Source organism: Penicillium manginii (genome assembly GCF_028828005.1).
Source record: "Penicillium manginii strain IBT 31320 chromosome Unknown utg000006l:1.0-4164085.0:1.0-4166146.0, whole genome shotgun sequence".
Classification (NCBI taxonomy): domain Eukaryota; kingdom Fungi; phylum Ascomycota; class Eurotiomycetes; order Eurotiales; family Aspergillaceae; genus Penicillium; species Penicillium manginii.
The window spans coordinates 2,888,546-2,905,451 of record NW_026643107.1 but is presented as its reverse complement, the minus strand read 5'-3'; the positions used below and the strand labels follow the sequence as shown (position 1 = coordinate 2,905,451).

General features: G+C 50.8%; 8 protein-coding genes across 8 annotated transcripts; 4 read left to right on the top strand and 4 right to left on the bottom strand.

The window, feature by feature from the left end:
* Nucleotides 1-458: 458 nt before the first annotated feature.
* Nucleotides 459-2,900, bottom strand: hsp88 (Hsp70 chaperone Hsp88; the record flags this gene model as incomplete). Its single annotated transcript, XM_057106103.1, has 4 exons — nucleotides 459-1,070; nucleotides 1,134-2,577; nucleotides 2,660-2,691; nucleotides 2,826-2,900. 4 exons carry the CDS (start codon nucleotides 2,898-2,900, stop codon nucleotides 459-461), a joined length of 2,163 nt encoding a protein of 720 aa, XP_056957552.1.
* A 695-nt stretch (nucleotides 2,901-3,595) lies between these two features.
* chsD (chitin synthase D) lies at nucleotides 3,596-5,977 on the bottom strand (the record flags this gene model as incomplete). Its single annotated transcript, XM_057106102.1, has 3 exons — nucleotides 3,596-5,633; nucleotides 5,705-5,871; nucleotides 5,924-5,977. The coding sequence occupies 3 exons, from the start codon at nucleotides 5,975-5,977 to the stop codon at nucleotides 3,596-3,598; spliced, it is 2,259 nt and encodes a 752-aa protein (XP_056957551.1).
* Nucleotides 5,978-6,783: 806 nt separating this feature from the next.
* N7533_009451 (uncharacterized protein) lies at nucleotides 6,784-6,978 on the top strand (the record flags this gene model as incomplete). The annotated part of the gene is made up of 1 exon (XM_057106101.1): nucleotides 6,784-6,978. The coding sequence occupies one exon, from the start codon at nucleotides 6,784-6,786 to the stop codon at nucleotides 6,976-6,978; it is 195 nt and encodes a 64-aa protein (XP_056957550.1).
* A 438-nt stretch (nucleotides 6,979-7,416) lies between these two features.
* On the top strand, nucleotides 7,417-8,732 carry N7533_009450 (tRNA maturation protein LHP1; the record flags this gene model as incomplete). The annotated part of the gene is made up of 3 exons (XM_057106100.1): nucleotides 7,417-7,716; nucleotides 7,788-8,563; nucleotides 8,624-8,732. 3 exons carry the CDS (start codon nucleotides 7,417-7,419, stop codon nucleotides 8,730-8,732), a joined length of 1,185 nt encoding a protein of 394 aa, XP_056957549.1.
* A 334-nt stretch (nucleotides 8,733-9,066) lies between these two features.
* N7533_009449 (Dabb family protein) lies at nucleotides 9,067-9,606 on the bottom strand (the record flags this gene model as incomplete). The annotated part of the gene is made up of 4 exons (XM_057106099.1): nucleotides 9,067-9,127; nucleotides 9,184-9,319; nucleotides 9,398-9,484; nucleotides 9,588-9,606. The coding sequence occupies 4 exons, from the start codon at nucleotides 9,604-9,606 to the stop codon at nucleotides 9,067-9,069; spliced, it is 303 nt and encodes a 100-aa protein (XP_056957548.1).
* Nucleotides 9,607-10,278: 672 nt separating this feature from the next.
* On the top strand, nucleotides 10,279-12,405 carry N7533_009448 (putative RNA binding protein Ligatin/Tma64; the record flags this gene model as incomplete). The annotated part of the gene is made up of 3 exons (XM_057106098.1): nucleotides 10,279-10,299; nucleotides 10,424-11,264; nucleotides 11,318-12,405. The coding sequence occupies 3 exons, from the start codon at nucleotides 10,279-10,281 to the stop codon at nucleotides 12,403-12,405; spliced, it is 1,950 nt and encodes a 649-aa protein (XP_056957547.1).
* Nucleotides 12,406-13,141: 736 nt separating this feature from the next.
* On the top strand, nucleotides 13,142-13,630 carry N7533_009447 (uncharacterized protein; the record flags this gene model as incomplete). Its single annotated transcript, XM_057106097.1, has 1 exon — nucleotides 13,142-13,630. The coding sequence occupies one exon, from the start codon at nucleotides 13,142-13,144 to the stop codon at nucleotides 13,628-13,630; it is 489 nt and encodes a 162-aa protein (XP_056957546.1).
* Nucleotides 13,631-14,035: 405 nt separating this feature from the next.
* Nucleotides 14,036-15,424, bottom strand: N7533_009446 (AA9 family lytic polysaccharide monooxygenase; the record flags this gene model as incomplete). Its single annotated transcript, XM_057106096.1, has 1 exon — nucleotides 14,036-15,424. The coding sequence occupies one exon, from the start codon at nucleotides 15,422-15,424 to the stop codon at nucleotides 14,036-14,038; it is 1,389 nt and encodes a 462-aa protein (XP_056957545.1).
* Between the last annotated feature and the right edge of the window lie 1,482 nt (nucleotides 15,425-16,906).

The following is a 16,906-nucleotide window of genomic DNA, read 5'->3' as shown; positions in this document are numbered from 1 at the left end:
TTCTTACTGTTGTTCATTTCACAAGACCCTCTGTATTCTTTCAAGTCCCCGCCCTGCTGCGTGCCCAGGTGATCTCCAACCTTGGCCACAGATAGTAACTACTTCAAATTCAAGCCCTGGAGTTGATGAGAACTACTCCTAGCTACTACATAGTATGGTCCCCATGGAATAACTACGACCCATGAAAGGGAACCTCAACGTGCTTTGACACGGCAAGTGAATTCAATCTCATATATAGCATGATTGAATTCATCTATTCATAGAAAGCGGTCTACATCATAACTGTTTGCATTAAGAACAAAAAATGACCAACCAAGTTGATCGGGTCTAGTCGCATAAACATCTCTTAATCCTTTTCGTCATAACACGGGCTCCGCCCGTTCCAATCGTAGTGCACGGTTCTGGATTCCCGCCACCTGGACTAAACACCTTTAAAGACGCGAAGATCGTTTGTCAATCTACTGCTTGTCCTCGGCCTGGCCCTCGGCGGGGGCATCGGCCATCTCGGCATCGCCAGCCTCGGCAGCGAGCTTCTTCTTGTGCTCCTCCTCGGCCTTGCGCAGGTCCTCGGCGGCCTTCTTCATAGCCTCGAGCTCCGCGGCCTTCTTGGCGGCAGCCTCCTCCTCGGCCTTGCGGACAGCGGCACGCTCCTCCTCGAGCTTCTCCTGGTAGCGCTGGATGATGGGGCCGATGATGGAGCGGATCTCCTCTTGCTTGGAGACATAGACGGACTTGGTGGTGTCCTCGCCCTCCTCGTACAGCCAGTCCTCGATATCGGTCAGCTTGGAGCGGAGCTTGTCCTTCTCCTCCTCGCTGGCGAACTCGGAGTAGGCACCGTCGATCTTGTCACGGAGCTCGTAGATGGAGGCCTCGAGCTCGTTCTTCTTCTCGTCGGTCTCGGCGACCAGCTTGTCCTCCATGTACATGGAGTTCTCGCGCTCCTGGAGAGTGGCCTTGGTGGCCTCGTCGATACCACCGGTACCGGCGTTGATGGGCAGGTCGCCCTTGCGAACCTGCTTCTTGACCTTGCGGGTCTTCTTAGGCTGCTCATCACCGTTGGTGTCCATAGCCTGTCAATGTTGTTAGTAAATAGAAACCAGTGAAAAATTTCGGGAGGAAAAATTAAAACTTACATCACCCTCCTTCTCACCCTCCTCGGGAACGGGCTCCTCAACCTCCATATCCTCAACGTAGTAACCAGACTCGACGTTCAGGATACCGTGCAGGTTAAGACGGGCCTTGAGCTTGCAGATCATGAAGTCGTCGTTGGCGTCAGCCTGAACGCCCTTGACGGAGAAGCGACCGATCCAGGGGTTGATCTTGCCGGGCAGCATCTCGGGCTTGGAGTAGCGGGCCTCCAGGTCGAAGGGCTGCTTGCGGTAAAAGGTAAGGATCTTGGTTGAGGGCATAACGTTGCCACGGCTGAAGACGGTGAGGCTGGTGTCCTCATCGGGGATATCGGGAGACTGCTCCCAGGTAAAGTCGATGGGGTAGCTGACAATATCGTGGATAGCGAAGTCACGGACACGGAAAACGGGGGACAGGGTAGCGCAGCAGAAGGCACAACCACGGGCAATGGCCTCATCCTGGTTCAGGGTGAAGGACAGGTTCTTGCCGAAGAATTTGCTGATGGTCTCCTTAAGAGCGGGGACACGAGTGCAGCCACCAACCATCTCAATGTGGTCAATATCATCAACCGTGAGCTTGGCCTCAGCGAGAGCCTGCTCGATGGGGACGGTGATACGGTTCAGCAGAGGGCGAACCATATCCTCCATCTCCTCACGCTTGACCATAGCGCGAACATCGGTGTCCTCCATCAGGGACTCGATGCTCATGGGAGCCTGGGGGTTGGCGGACAGAACCTTCTTGAGCTTCTCGGCGGCAGCCAGGGTACGAGACCAGGCCTTGGGGTGAGTGCGGATATCGATCTTGTACTTCTCCTTGAACTCATCGGCGAAGTGCTCGGTGAGGGCATAGTCGAAGTCACGACCACCGAAGTGACGGTCGTAAGCGGTGGACTTGACGTTCAGCTCACCCTTGCGGAACTCAACAATGGTGGCAGTGTAATCGGAGTAACCGATGTCGACGAAAGCGACGCGGCGGGGCTTCTCCTCGGGGCCGGGCAGGTCGAGCTTGGTGATACCGTAACCCAGAGCGGTGGCAGTGGTGTCGTTGACGAGGCGGAGGGCATTGAGACCGGCAATGTCAGCCGCATCGATCATGGCACGACGCTGAACATCGGTGAACCAGGCGGGAACGCTGATAGTGACGTCGGAGACGGGCAGGTTGAGTTCCTTGGAGGCGGTGTCCTTGATCTTGGTCAGGAACATAGCGACCAACTGAGTCGCAGTGAACTTCTCCTTCTTGCCGAGGTAGTTGACCTCAACACCGGCTTGGCCATTGACATCGCAGATGGGGGCTGTGGTGTAGCGCTGCTCGAGCTCAACATCGGGGTCGTTGAAAGAGCGGCCGATCAAGCGCTTGAGGGAACCGATAGTGTTCTTGAGGTTGGAAGTCTCTTGTGTCTTGGCGGCTTCACCGATGTGTCTGCTGCGGGCGTTGAAAGCGACGAGAGACCTATCGGGCAGGAAATTTCAAGTTAGTCTTTCAAAAATCTGATTGGGATGACGTCGGGCCGCAGTGAGCGATCGGAACTTACGGAGTCTGACGGTTGGAAACTTCATTGGCGATCTAAATGGTGAGGAATAATCCTGGTCAGTCTCAATGCTCTTCTTTGGGGAGAAGTTTTTCAAAAGGGCGACAGGAAAGATATGCGCAACATCCGAATGGGGTGAGGCTGGAGTGGCGGGGCAATGAATACGCACAATATCAATACCCTTGTTACGGGCAACACCAATCTTGGTGCTCTGCGCACCGAGATCAATACCGACAACAGACATTGTAGGCGGGATGAAATGGGGGTATATTGAAGAGAAGGGGGGAGGGTGGGTGGAGGGAGAGTCAAAAGAGAAAAGAAGTTTGGAGGGGAGAACAATTTGCACGCCACTCCACTATGCGATTGGCGGGGAGTGACAACGGTATAACGGATCTTTGACTTGAAGTTGGGCCACAAAAAAAAGGAGGAGTAGAAAGGATACGGTGAAAAAGAGAGAATTTGATTTACTTGAACTACTGAAAATTTGGCCTATGATATAATAACGTAAAAAGACTTCAGTCCAAGAGTTGGCAAACTGACTGTGTGGACTCATCGAACCTTCCAGTGGTTGCCAGGCTTTTCCGGGTTCTGCCGGAATTCACCGCTATGGGGCAGAATTTTCGTCGCCCCACGGCGGTGAAGGCGACTCCATTTGTTTAGTCATGACCAATCACAGCGCACCCGATGATGTATGATGTATCATGTTATTCTTCCTCTTACCCTGAGGGCAATGTTATTGTTGTTATGGTTACTCAGACAGCGCTACTTTTATCGAATTTTACTCCTCTGGACACATGCAACAATACTAAAAATACTGGTCATTAAATCTATAAACACCACAAGCAAGAGAAAAGTGGAACAAGCCCAGTTGACTTGAGAAACACGACGTCATTCAGACTATCTCCCTACGTCCCCAAACATTGGACCTCCGGGCACTAATCATTTCCAACGGTGGTCAACGGCGGTCCGCGGTGGCTCTCGTTGCCCTGTCATCGTCATCTCTTCTAGTAGAATTTGACCCTCTTGCATTGGATCATGTGGTTCAGCAAAGGGTGACATAATATGAAAAGGAGAGGCCTCTGCATGGTCAGGAATGGGTTGGAGGACCTGCGGCCGTACTGTAGCCTTATCTGAGGCTCCATATATGCCGATGGACGACCGAGCCTGACGGGCATAGTACAACTTGCGTTGATCTTCTTCACTCATGAGGCTTTCCACCGTGTGCGGCAACAAAACCGAATTGGATCCGCTATCAGAAGACTCGGTAAAGAAGGACTCCATAGAGTCGTGAAGGTGACCCGGTATATGGAACCGGGGGACACCAGGGAGAGGGGCTGACATGCGTGCTTGAGCAGGATCGATCTCGTTGGTGCTGATATAAAATCCATCCAGAAGCTGTTCCGCAGGTGCAAAACGACCGTCAATGTGGTCAGAGGGGCGGACGGGAACTGATCGTCGGCGGACGCTGTTCGCACGAAAAGTATCAACGTCAATGTTCAGTTCATTGCCCAGTGCTTTAGCCAGCTCGGCAGCCTCCTCAGGAGTCATATGGTCATCCGCAGTGGCTGCATCGGCTCGTGGCCCACCCCAAGTGCGCTGTCCAGCGGTAAAAATCCCATATACCATGTAAACCCAGTTGAAGAACGGATTGACAATGAACATCAGTGGATAGAGCCATGCTTTGTACCGACCGAGTCGAAGACCAAAATAAATCATGAGTAAATAATTCAGACCAAGGGAAACCCCGATAAAGCCCACGGGGACATCATTGATCTTTTTAGAAGTTGTGATAAGGGCAATAGCCATGATAAAAAACAACAGGGCGGTGGTCCGAATAGTGTTCTGCAAGAATCGAACAATACAGAGCAGTGGATACCGTTTCCATAGCCTGACATCAGTGATCATGCACACCTCGTTGGTGATAAAGCCCAAAAACCAGCGGCGCCGCTGTTTGAGCAAGCTGCTAAAGGTTTGAACAGCTTCGGTTTTGCAGAAGGCACCGCTGCACATCTGGATCTGGTAGGGGCATTTGGCTCCGATCATGAAGAGGTGGGTGAGCCATCGGTCTTCACCAAGGTGACATTTCCCGAAGTCAAATATGTCGTCACATTGCTCAGCCTTGTCGGAAAAATAATATTTGGCCATCTTGCGAAATGCCGAGAAACGAAGGATGGTTAATGCACCGGGGAGACATGTCACGGCCCCGCATGCAGACTCCACTGAACGTTCAAAAAGTTGACCATGGACGTATTCCATATCCTGTAGGACCGTGAGGAATGAGTTTTTCACTGTGGTGGAGGTAATGATACCTGTCATGGCCAGCATGTTGTGCTTGCTTCCCGGTTTCAGTTCCATGTCATACATGAAGTTTTGCAGACACACGCGATCAAGGATGCAATCGGAATCAATGAAAAGCACAAACAAATCATCATGTCGTTTCAGGTACTCTGCATAGACTTTGTCGATCAATTTGAATGTCTGCTTCTGACAATACCGTTTGCCACCATGCGAGAAACGAGAAACAGTGATCCGAGCATTCTTGTAGATAACATCAATGCTCTGAGGGTAGCTTCTCAGGGAAATCGGAATACCCAAGTTTTGAATGACACGGAGATAGGACTCGTCGATTAGATTTCCATCCCACGAGAGAAATACGTGGATGCAGGCTGCTGGATAGTCACAATCGACGACCGAGTCAATTGCCTTGATCAAAGTATCGGAATCTTCTTTGTAGACAGGCATGACGACCACTGTCTTCGGTGCAGTACGATCATCCAATGCCTCTTTTATCTTCTTTTTGCGTCCCAGGGAGCTTGTGACGAGTTGGTAGATACAGGCAAGCCATGGCCCGACGAGGAGAGTTGTGAAAGACCAGAAGGCGAACCATTGGAGATCTTGGGCCAGGTACTCTGGAATATGGTGGCTTAGTTGAGGTGGCAGAGGCAGTGTCACAATCATGACAGGGAGGAAAGCCAATCTGAAATCACAATCTTCACGGTTAGCTATGTGATTCTCCGGTATTTCCAAACTTCACCTGTTTGGACTTACCGCAGCACAGAGAAGAGAAAGCACATCACCACTGCTAGCACTTTGATGCTCCAATGATCTGCTTTTTGATAGACCTTCACGAGACAGTAAAGAAATGCTGCAAGCCAAAGCACCCATTCAAAGGCAGCCGCCAGCACCACTGGCCCAACGATGGATAGGTAGACAATCTATTCACCGAGTTAACCTGTGAGTCTTGAGAGAGACGAGGTAGAGCCTTACATCTATAGTCGGCCACTCAGTAGAGTAAGACACGGGATCGTTGGTGACTGCCATGTTGAGGGTAAAGCTGTTGAAATATAGGTTCGGGTCGATCTAAGCCCAGTGTTTGAAGGGTCGCATACTCCAGAATATGAGATAGGAATTAGAATGTTGAAGAACGAGGGTTTGCGCCAGCCTTTTCGGAGACAGATCGGAGCGCGTTTCTAAGTGATTCTTTTCGCAGGATAGAGACTCTTGAGTTGTTTCGAAAGGTGAAATCAGCCAAGTTTGAAGGCCTTTTGCGCCTGTGTGCATGGATGAATGTTGGTGTCCGAGTGTGCAAACCGAGTAAGCAATGAGGAATGAATAGAAAATGGGAGTCGATCTGGTAGAGAAATGCGATGAACCGAATGACGGGGAGGTTCAAAGGCATCTATCTGTGAACACCCGAGGGAAGAACATTTCCAGAACACGATCATGTCTCAGGGCAGGAGCGACCCTGAACGGTTACTCGTACTGCTTCTAGTACTAATAGTACTCCAGGGCTGATTACACGGATTCCAAGGTTTCTTCCAAGGTTTCTCTACTTCTCTCCAACTTGAAGGTACTAGTAAGGCCAAGCTGGGTATACCTAGGTAGTACTAGTAGTCAAAAACATACTTCGACCGCCTTCAATAACTACTAATTATTGACAAAAGTTTCGGTTTATGTTTGCGCCCGGCTAAATAAAGCTTCATTTTTGAAATAGTAGTATGATAAAGCTTCTATTGTGAGACTGATCATAGGAGGGTTAAATATAGTATCATAATATCCAAGCTTTTTTATTGACCAACGGTAGTTGTGGTGGTTGTGGAGGAGAGGTTTCTAGCCTCGCGTGGGTTATGGAGTGGAGATCAAAGGAGGCTGAAGAGCTCTACAAGACAAGTGCACAATGGGGGTGGGAGGAGGAAGGCAAAACCCGCAAGCCAAAACTACTTCTGAACACTTTTATTGATCACCTGAAGAGCATTGGAATGATTGGCTATGAGACATGGCATGCTGACTTTCTGGAATTCCAACCGCCGCTCGGTATTTAATGTTAGACAGCAATGATATACCTATTTTAAAATTGAGCACCACGGCAGAAACTACTAGTAGTGCATAAATTTAGATAGAATACACTATACATATAGTATCTTCAAAAGATATAGTATCAATACTATGGGAATCCTGGCGAGGTAACCGAATCCGGTTTAGTGGTTGCAGCCTCAGGTGTCAGTGGAGCTCCCGCGCTCCAAAAAAAATTCACTCCCCGCCGAGCTCTTTGCCTTCTTAAGATAGATCATCCACGACCATTTACCTTGGATTTTTTATCTCACAACCAATCTATCACTCCATAAATTATCTTTCCGTCTCAAACCTGTGACTCAATTCTTTTGCCGACCGTTGAGTCATCCCGCCGAGTCATCTTGGCACCTTAATCTTCGCCCTCGCGATCAGAATCCCAAACCTTGTCGCATACTCAATCTACCACAATGTCTGAGGAACAGAAGCCTACCAATAACGCTCAGGCCGAGCAGGATGTCCAGGATGTCCTCGCCGAGCTGAAGGGTGACAACGCCGCCCCCGCCGAGGCGAGCAAGGAAGACGCCGAAGAGGCGCGCATCGTCGCTGAGGCCGCCAAGCTGGGAGAGAAGTCGGAGCAGTCCGAGGAGTCACAGCAGCGCGACAACCGGGGTGGTCGTGGTGGTCGCGGTGGCCGCTTCGCCAACAACGTCAAGTTTGACCCCTCGCAGCAGAAGCAGACCGACGACCCCGTCGAGATCCGTAAGCAGGTAAGACAGTTGCGCCAGGAAGGGCGTTGGAAGCTACAAGTTCACAATTAATCTAATATGGCTGGTTTTAGGTCGAGTTCTATTTCTCCGACTCTAACCTCCCCATGGACAAGTTCCTCTTCTCCAAGGTCGGCGGCAGCGAGAACAACTCCGTTCCCCTGGAGCTGCTCCACTCCTTCAAGCGTATGCGCCGTTTTCAGCCCTTCGAAGCCATTGTTGAGGCCATGAAGACCTCTGAGACTCTTGACCTGGTCGAAGACAACACCGCCGTCAAGCGCAAGGTCGCCCTGCCCGATGATGTGAAGGTTCACAGCGAACAATACGCCAAGGTCTTCGCCGACGAATCCATGGCCCGCAGCGTCTACGCCAAGGGCTTCTGCCGATTTGGCGAGGAGGGTCCTACCACCCAGACCGATATTGAGGCTTTCTTCGAGGCCTACGGTCCTATCAACTCTGTCCGTCTGCGCCGCACCAACCCTGAGAAGGTTTTCAAGGGCAGTGTTTTCGTCGAATTCAAGTCTGAGGACAAGCAGAAGGAGTTCCTGGCTCTGGACCCCAAGCCCAAGTTCAACGACCGTGAGCTACTCATCAAGTCTAAGAAAGAATACTGCGACGAGAAGGTGGAGGAGATTAACAACGGCACTGTTCGCCCCAACGAGGATCGCCACCGTGCTGGCCGTGGCGGCCGTGGTCGTGGTGGTCGTGGCGGCCGTGGTGGCCGTGGTGATCGCGGTGGTCGCGGACGCGGCGGACGCGGAGGTGCTCCCCGCAATGACCGTGACTGGCGCGAGCGCCGGGATGAGGACCAGAAGAGTGGATTCAAGGAGGCAGCTCAGAAGGATTCTCGGTAAGAAATCACTTGCCTGATAACGATTGAGAGACAATCGCAGCTAACAAGTATAACTAGTGGCGTTCCCGTTGTCAAGAGCTCCTCTGACTCTGCTGGTCAGAAGCGCACTCGCAGCGATGAAGCCAATGGCGATCACCCCGCTAAGAAGGTTGATTCCAAGGAGTAGGCCGCTAGCCAGCTACTAAACTCCTTGTTTCGCGTTTCTATTTTCATTGGCCATCAGAATATCAAAAGTCTTGGAACGGACACGGTGCCTGTCTACAATTTTACATAGGGGAGATCCCAACGGCTCTACTGGCGTTATGACAAATGATTAATCACGATATACTTGTGTTCAGCTCGTTCTTCAACAAATCGCTTGTATACTACTATTCAAGTCTTTTCCAGTAAATAAGTATGTAAATTCTTTGATTACTAGATAAAATGCTGGCCGGCATTCTTCTTTCACTGAGTCTATGGATCAATATCTAGTACTACTAGTAGAAAGTAAAGTCCCCCACTTAGAACTCCAGATCATAGGCAAGGGTATCTTCGCAAAGCTCTTCTCTCATCTTATGAACCCTGTAGTGCATAATACGTTAGCAAAAAACCGCAACTGAGAGATCGAAGGTTCTTACTCCAGGTGTGCCGGGTGTGTGGCATAGGTAGCGACATCATCGGCTTTCTCCAGGACAGCCACAAGGCCCATATCGAATCCCTTCGCGCGAGGAACCGAGATTGGCAGCGGCTGGTTAGTTTCCATCGATAGGAGGCCTGCATTCAGTTTCCGTGGACATCAGTAGACTGTCCTAGGTTGCCAATTGTGTAAACTGATGCTTGGAAATGACTAACCAGGAATTTGGCCAACCATCCCCTTGCATTTCTGCGACCAGATCGCCAATTGGGCTTGGGTGACTCCGGCCTTGAGGCGGAAGAGGACTGTTACGTCGGTCAGTTCTCCGAGGTTTTAAACGATATAGAGAGCCGGTTCTCTGCGTGGGGTTTGGAGACCAGGATATCAACGGGGCAATGATACACTCACCAATGTGATAGACAGGCATGGCTAGTAGGAGAGTATTCTTTCAAATGAGAGAAGATAAAAGGAGAAAGACAAATCCGGCAGCTTGAAATACGTTAGGTGTCGGAGTATCTGATCAGCGGAGAGCGGGGGTCGGGAAATGTCCGATGGGTCCGATGCTGGAACTTGAAGGGGATATCTACTTTCAAGTTCGAGTTCTTTTGGCCATTCATATCAACTTGGAACTATAGAGGTTCTGATCTCACCCGGGAAGTCTATATCTATATCTTCACAGTTACAGAGTACTAGCACTATGGATAGTATCCATACTACCCGGTACATTAATCTCGGAATAAAGCCCTGCCAAATATTATCAATAATTATACTGTGTATGTAGCTCACCTGACGGACAATCTTCTTTAATATAAGTTTATATCTAGGTGTCCCATATAGGTAAAAAGCGTGGTGACCATGTCTGACTCACACCTCGAGTCATGGTCAGTCATCGCGTGTCGAGGATGCGTCGCGGGAGGTGGAGACCTTCGGGAACCTTTGAAAGGCGGGCATCTTTTTGTCCCTTCTAACAACCTCTTCGCATTCAAAGGTTGCTTCCCACCAGCCAACATTCGCTCCTCTATCGGTGGCTTGGAATGAGTAGAAAGTTTTCCATTTCCTTGCTCTACGACTGAATCACACCACTCAAATACCAACAAAAATGTTCAAGAAGAAGCCGACGGTGGGTGATCAACACCTCCCCGCACTGCCCCTCCCTTGAAGCTATCCCACCTTCAATTTCTCATGACAGCGCAAACCCGCCAATGAAGTGAAAGCTAAACAAGAATTGCTATTCGTCTGAGCAGATCAAGAACCTTTCCCCCTTGCGGTCTTCTGATCGCAGGAAAATCGCCGACCAAATCATTAGCGATTACAAGATCTCCATCCCTTCAAGTCCCGCGGAAACAAGCTCGGATTCAGCCGATAAAGCCACTACTTCGGCCCCGACTCTCTCCTCCATCCGAAATGCGATCCTCCCAGAAAACTCGCTAACCGCGCGCTTCACGACGACAGCCGGCCCAGACCTGCGCGAGGTTCAGGGTATCGTTTACGTTGGCGCACACCCGGGAGAGGACGAGCGCGTGCTCTGGTTCAAGGTGGAACATGGCCCTGGCTCCGATAAAAAGCTATATCCGACCGTCTACACACTATGGAATAACCCCGATATCATGCCTTTGCTACACACCCCGGGAATGGTGATGCAGAAACTGCAGGGTGGTGCGGATCTCATGACTCCCGGTCTGGCCAATGACCCGCCCTTCGATCCCCGGGCAGTCAAGGGCTCCCCTGTTGCGGTTGCGAGCCTGGACAGCCATTCGGTTCCTCTCTTTGTTGGTATCTGTGAGATCGATGTCTCGGCACTCGGGGAGGTCCAAGGCACTAAAGGCCAAGCAATCCGAGGTCTGCACTGGCAAGGAGACGAATTATGGGCCTGGAGCTCTTCATCGAGACCCGGTCGTCTAGCTCCCGAATATCTGGAAGGATGGGATGAAGAAGAGGAGGATGAACTGGAGGAAGGTGTCGCTGAATTGACCCTTGATGAGAGCGCAGGTAAAACTGTTGATGATAATCGCAATGATTTTGTGGATGAATCACCGGCTCTCGAGACAGAGCCTGCTGTGGCACTCAAAGAGCCTACAACTAACGGTATGAAAATACAGACTCCACAATTGATCTTATAGCTTGCTAACAAGACCCAGAAATCGATGATGCGTTTATCAATGCATTCATCTATTCTCTCTACAAGCTCAAGCAGGACAATCCATCGGCAAATAATCACGGGTTGGCACTACCAGTCTCCCCATCTATGCTCATAGCAAACATGATCACCCCTTACCTCCCGATACATAACCCCCAAGAAGCTCAATTCTACAACATCAAAAAGACAAGCTGGAAGAACGTCAAAAAATTTATCAAGCAATTGGACAAGCAAAAATTTGTGAAGTCGAAAGACCGCAATGGGCAAGAAACCGTCATTCTCGATGTTGATTTCAACGACCATCGTGTGGAGCGATTTGTGCCTTATAGACTGCCTTCGCGCAATGCTCTAGAAAGCGCCAACAAACCAGCCGCCGCGGATGGCAAGAAGACTGCCGCAACTGGCGATTCTGACCCATCTGTTGGACAAACTCTCCTCGTTCAAACTCTTTATCGCCCAACCGGGAAGCTAGCACCGACGATCTTCCCAGCTCTCTCTACAAGCGACCCGAAGAACTTCTACAAATTCGCCGAGGTATCCAGCCACCTGGATCAATACCTCCAATCACAAAACCCGCCTATCATCTCTAAAGACAACCGACGCATCATTACTCTCAATCCCTTCCTCGCAGAGACCATCTTCACCTCATCTTCCCCCGAAGATAAAGGAACCTTGAAGCGAGGCATGACTACTCGCGACGGTCTCCTGAAGCGCATCCAAGATGACCGCACCCTTCTCCAGCCACACTACGCGATTCTCAAGCCGGGCCAAACCCTCGCAGAGGTCAAACCTAAATCCGGCGCAACGCCCAAGGCTCTCGTGACGATTGAGAAGCGAACAGGCTCCAAGACCATGACAAAGGTGACCAACTTGGAAGTTTTTGGCATCATTCCGGCTCTTTTGGCAGAGGAGCTGCAAAAGAAGTGTGCTAGCAGTACCAGTGTTACCCAGGCTACTGGTGCAGCCAAGGGGGTCATGGAGGTTCTGGTACAAGGTGATCAGCGCCAGGTTGTGCAGACTGCTCTTGTGCGGCGTGGACTGAAATCACAATGGATTGATCTTGTGGATAAAACCAAGAAGAAGAAATAGATACTCGACGTCCCCTGTTTGTGATTGGATAGTACCTAGGTATACATTAAGGTTTCACTAGGGCTTAACTTTATATCAATAGTATACCTAGGTACTATGCCAATTGATACCTAGATATTCATGGGTTTCGATGCCATTTTAAAGATTTCTTTTACTGTACTAGTATCTGATGCTTCATGAATAAAGTACCAGATAGGTCTTCTGTGGGTTCAGGTTGTGTACGGGAGAGCATCAACGATCTTGATTGGCGCTAACGGTTAGCTCTGTTTGCTTCGTACCTTTTACGGCCATTCAAGTTTACGACAGGTCAGGCGAACTTGCTCTATCGAGCCTTCTCCTTCCTTCTATTATTTTACTTCAACCAGAAACCCTTTTTTGAAGTCTTACAACGGGACAAAGTTTCGAATTTTCAATACTGAGTGTGAAATTCCAACGTTTCAAGCTTTACTTTGTATCGACTACCATTCCATACGCCTGGATTCAGCTCTACTAGGGCTGAGAGATAGCTGTCTATTCATTCTGTACACTGCTAGTGTATCCTACTTCTGAAGCTTCCACCGTGCGTCAAATCTTAATCTGATCTCCTGCATGTATTCTTCCAGAGAGCTGACCATAAACACAGTTCTACCTCACAAATGCACATACGCGTGCACGTACACGAGACATATCACATTCGCACCCGTCAATCACTTTTCTGTGCATCACTCTAGCTTCTTCAGCGCCGTCATTTGCAAAAATGGTGTACACCATGAACATCCACACCGATGGTGGATGCAGAGGTAACGGAACAGCGGACGCGATCGGAGCAGCTGCGGCTGTTTTTAGGAACAAATGGGGGCGCTACAACAAACGCCTTGTGAAGGCATTAGACGCATCTCCTCGACCAACAAGTCAACGCGCTGAGCTCGAAGCGATCATCCTCGCACTCCGGCTAGCCTTGGCGCGGAATGAAGGGCTCAACAACGAGCCGCGCCTCCGAGTGACAATCTATTCAGATTCAAAATATGCGGTCAAATGTATGACTCGGTGGATTCCTAAGTGGATCCGCAATGGTTGGCAGAATTATGCGAAGAGGGATGTTGTGAATCGAGATCTCATGGAGGAAGCTTGGGATCTTAATGGCAGACTGAGAGATGAAGGAAGGGTTGAGTATGTCTGGATTCCGCGAGAGGAAAATGTTTATGCGGACAATCTGTGCAATAAGAACATGGATGAGCAATACTAGGCTAGGTAGTCAAGAGCCATGTTACACCTGGGGTTGTCTTAGTACTACCCCTATTAGGTACTACTATTCTTTTGCCTACGCTTGTAAAAGGACTACTACGAAGAAGTAGAGGGAGAAATGGTGAGAGCAGTCTAACAATTCCATTCATGAAAAGAGTAAAAGAGAGGGAGCCTCAGATAAAAGGCTAAGTCCCTCATCCCCAATATATAGGGAAAGAGAAAAGAAGTAAAGAAAAGTAACAGGCTAAATGTTACAGACAGCCCCGGTAAATAATCCCACAATCCAAAGAAAGGACCTGCATACCCGACACAGGCCAAGAAGAAGATCCAACATGGCCAACGTGCTCAAATCGACTCCCTCAATAGGGTAGATGGTCGATCTGCGCTAGACGTTTCTTATTGGAATTTAGTTGGTCAGGGAGCGGGCGTGCTTCTTGTCAGTGACGAGCCACTTGACAGTCTTGCGGAGCATGCTGACGAACTGCTCAGCGGACAGAGAGTCCAGGTAGGAGGACCAGTCGTTGGAGTTGTAGGAGCTGGAGCCGGAGCTGGTGGTGGCGGTGGTGGTGGAGGAGCCGGAGCTGGAGGAGCCGGAGCTGGAAGAACCAGAGCTGGAAGAGCCAGAGTCGGAGGAGCCAGAGCTGGAGGACTCAGAGCTGGGGGTGGCGCTCTGCTGAGATTGGCCGCTGGGGCTGGCAGTGACAGTCACGGAGTCAGCCTCGACGGTGGTAGTCTGGTAAGAGGCCTGGTTAGTAACCTGGGCAGCAGCGGCAGTCTCGGTGACAGTGGAAGCGCCAGCAGGAGCACCACCAGCGGGGTTCTGCTCGCCAGCGGGCTGGGTCTGCTGGGGCTGGCTGGAAGCGGTGGACACAAGGGTAGCGCTGTAGGACGGGGGCAACGGGGTGCTGCGGAGAGGGGTGCTGGACGGGGAAGCACTAACGGGAGTAGCGCTGCTGGTAGCGATGGGAGCAATGGTGGCACCGGCGGTGGTAGTAGCAGCGGCAGAGGCGGCAGCGGTGGTGGTTGCGGCCGAGGAGCCAGAGCCAGAAGAAGCACCGGTGTACAGAGCAGGACCGGGGATGTCGTAGCTGCTCAGGGACTGGTAGATGTTGACCTTGATACCGGCGTCGGTGTTCTTGTACAGAGCGGTACCCAGGGTGCCAGAGGGAGAGTCGCTACCACCACCGGTGACCTTCAGGTTAAGACACTGGGGGTAGTTCTGGGCACCGTTGGTCTCACCAGCGGAGTGCAGAGCAATGATCTCGTGACGGAGAACGTAGCTGCCAGAGGCGATGCTGCTGGGGATGGTAACAGTGTAGCTGTTGTTGTTGCTGATGAGGTTGTCGGAAGCCCAGGTGCCGGGAACGTTGCTGTCGTCGATAAGACCGGCCTCGTCGATCTTGAAGAACTTCAGAGAGGTCTTGTCCACGGTAGTGCAGTCACCGCCGCAGTCAGCGAGGTATGTGATAACAGGGCCGTGGTGAGACTCGGGCCACTCGGTCCACTGCAGCTCAACCTTGCCACCAGCCTTGACAGAGGCAGAGAGGGCACCGTTTTTGGCATCCTTGTGGCAGATAATATCACTGCTCGAGTAGGAGGAGCCGTCGACGAAGCCGTTGTCAGTGGCGTCCTCAAACCAGCCGATGTTGTCGGGGTATGGGGTCTGGTAGTTGTATGTGTCGACGAGGAATCCACCGTGGTAGGTGCCATCAACGACAGCACCAGTCACATAACCGTGACCAGCCACAAGGGCGGCCGATCCGAGGACAGCTCCAACAAACTTGGTAAGAGACATTGTTCAGTTGGTTTGATATAGAAACGCACAGCGTTTTGTTTTTGAAGGCCGCAAAAAGAGCGAGGTGGAAAAAAAGAATGGAAATGGGGACTTCAGTCAATGAAGTCAACCCGTGAAAGAGAACGGAAAGGTTGGAAAGAATGGAATGTGGAAAGACTGGTTGAAGAGAAGAAACGAGTAGCAGGGTCGTGGATTTGCATCTTTATATTCAAGTTCTTCTCGATGTTTAGTTATCCTCAGCCGGCATCATAGCTCCATTAGGAACCGAAAGCCATGCCACCGACTCCACATTTACGCCAGATTAGTATAAGTTGGAACCCCTTAATTCAATGAGTGTTTCTGTCAGTGTCACCAGTTCCCAAGACCAGTTCCACGGTCTTGCCTGGCTGGCCATAGGTGGAGAATCTCCGGGGGACCGAAAGGGTAATGGCCCGAGGTAGGAGATAGATGAATAGCCTTGGTCTCCGAACCGTCATGTTCCCTGGCAGCGAAAATTAATTAAGCTATGTATTCCACTTGGAAGGCGTCCGGGGCCTGGTCAAACCACTAAACGGTGCCTGTCGATCTCTCGGCGGCTGTCTGTGACGACTGGAGTTTCATAACTCTAACAAGGCCCCTTCGGATTGGCCACTCGCTGCACGTCCCTGCGTGCGATGAGATATATCATCACTTTCGACTTCACCCCCCTCTCATCCACCTTTTCACTGCCAAGACATTGTCTAAGCTCCTGCTCATTCGGAGTAATTTCGCTCATTGGCACTGCGAAAGCTTGGTGGTTGTACGGAGTACTGAGAGAGAGCTCCGGACCGATGAACAAACTTGAAATGATGGATACGCATTGGCTAGAGCCATGTGGCGTGATGGAGCCTCGATCGTATTCCAGTGCTTTTGACACTTGCATGTTCTGGGGCTAACAAGATGTCTCGGAGATGTCAGCAACGACAAGCCAAATGCAATTCGCCAGCTGTCAGAACTGTTAGGGCCATGTCGAGCGCAGGATCAGCGTTGGCTCAGGCCCCATTACGAAGATCCCGTTAGTCTGATTTTGGTTTTTTTTTGGTCTGGGGCTCGGACTTGGACTTTGGACTTGGGATCATTTCGCCCCCAGGAAGGATTTGCCAGCTTAGCCTGAATGTTATCGCGAGGCCATGCCCAGGTGGAAACCCTTTGAAGCGCTCATCCCTGAATGATAACCACTTAATCTACCGACACTGAGGGGCGAAAGGGTTCCGGCGCGTACCCGGAGAATTGTTTTGAAACGCTCGGGGGGCTCGGCACGCCGTACAGAGCGGAGCCCAGCATCTCCACTCCGCGACCCAGACCGTTGATTTCGCTGGCAACTAGCCCTGCATGGTGCGAATCCTTTTCAAATTTCCAATCTATGCGATATGCAATTGTCAATATCTCCGAAATGAAAAGGCCAGCTTAAGCTAGGCATCGTAGTTTAATATCGCCAGAGGGATCTTTATATGGGAGCCCTGG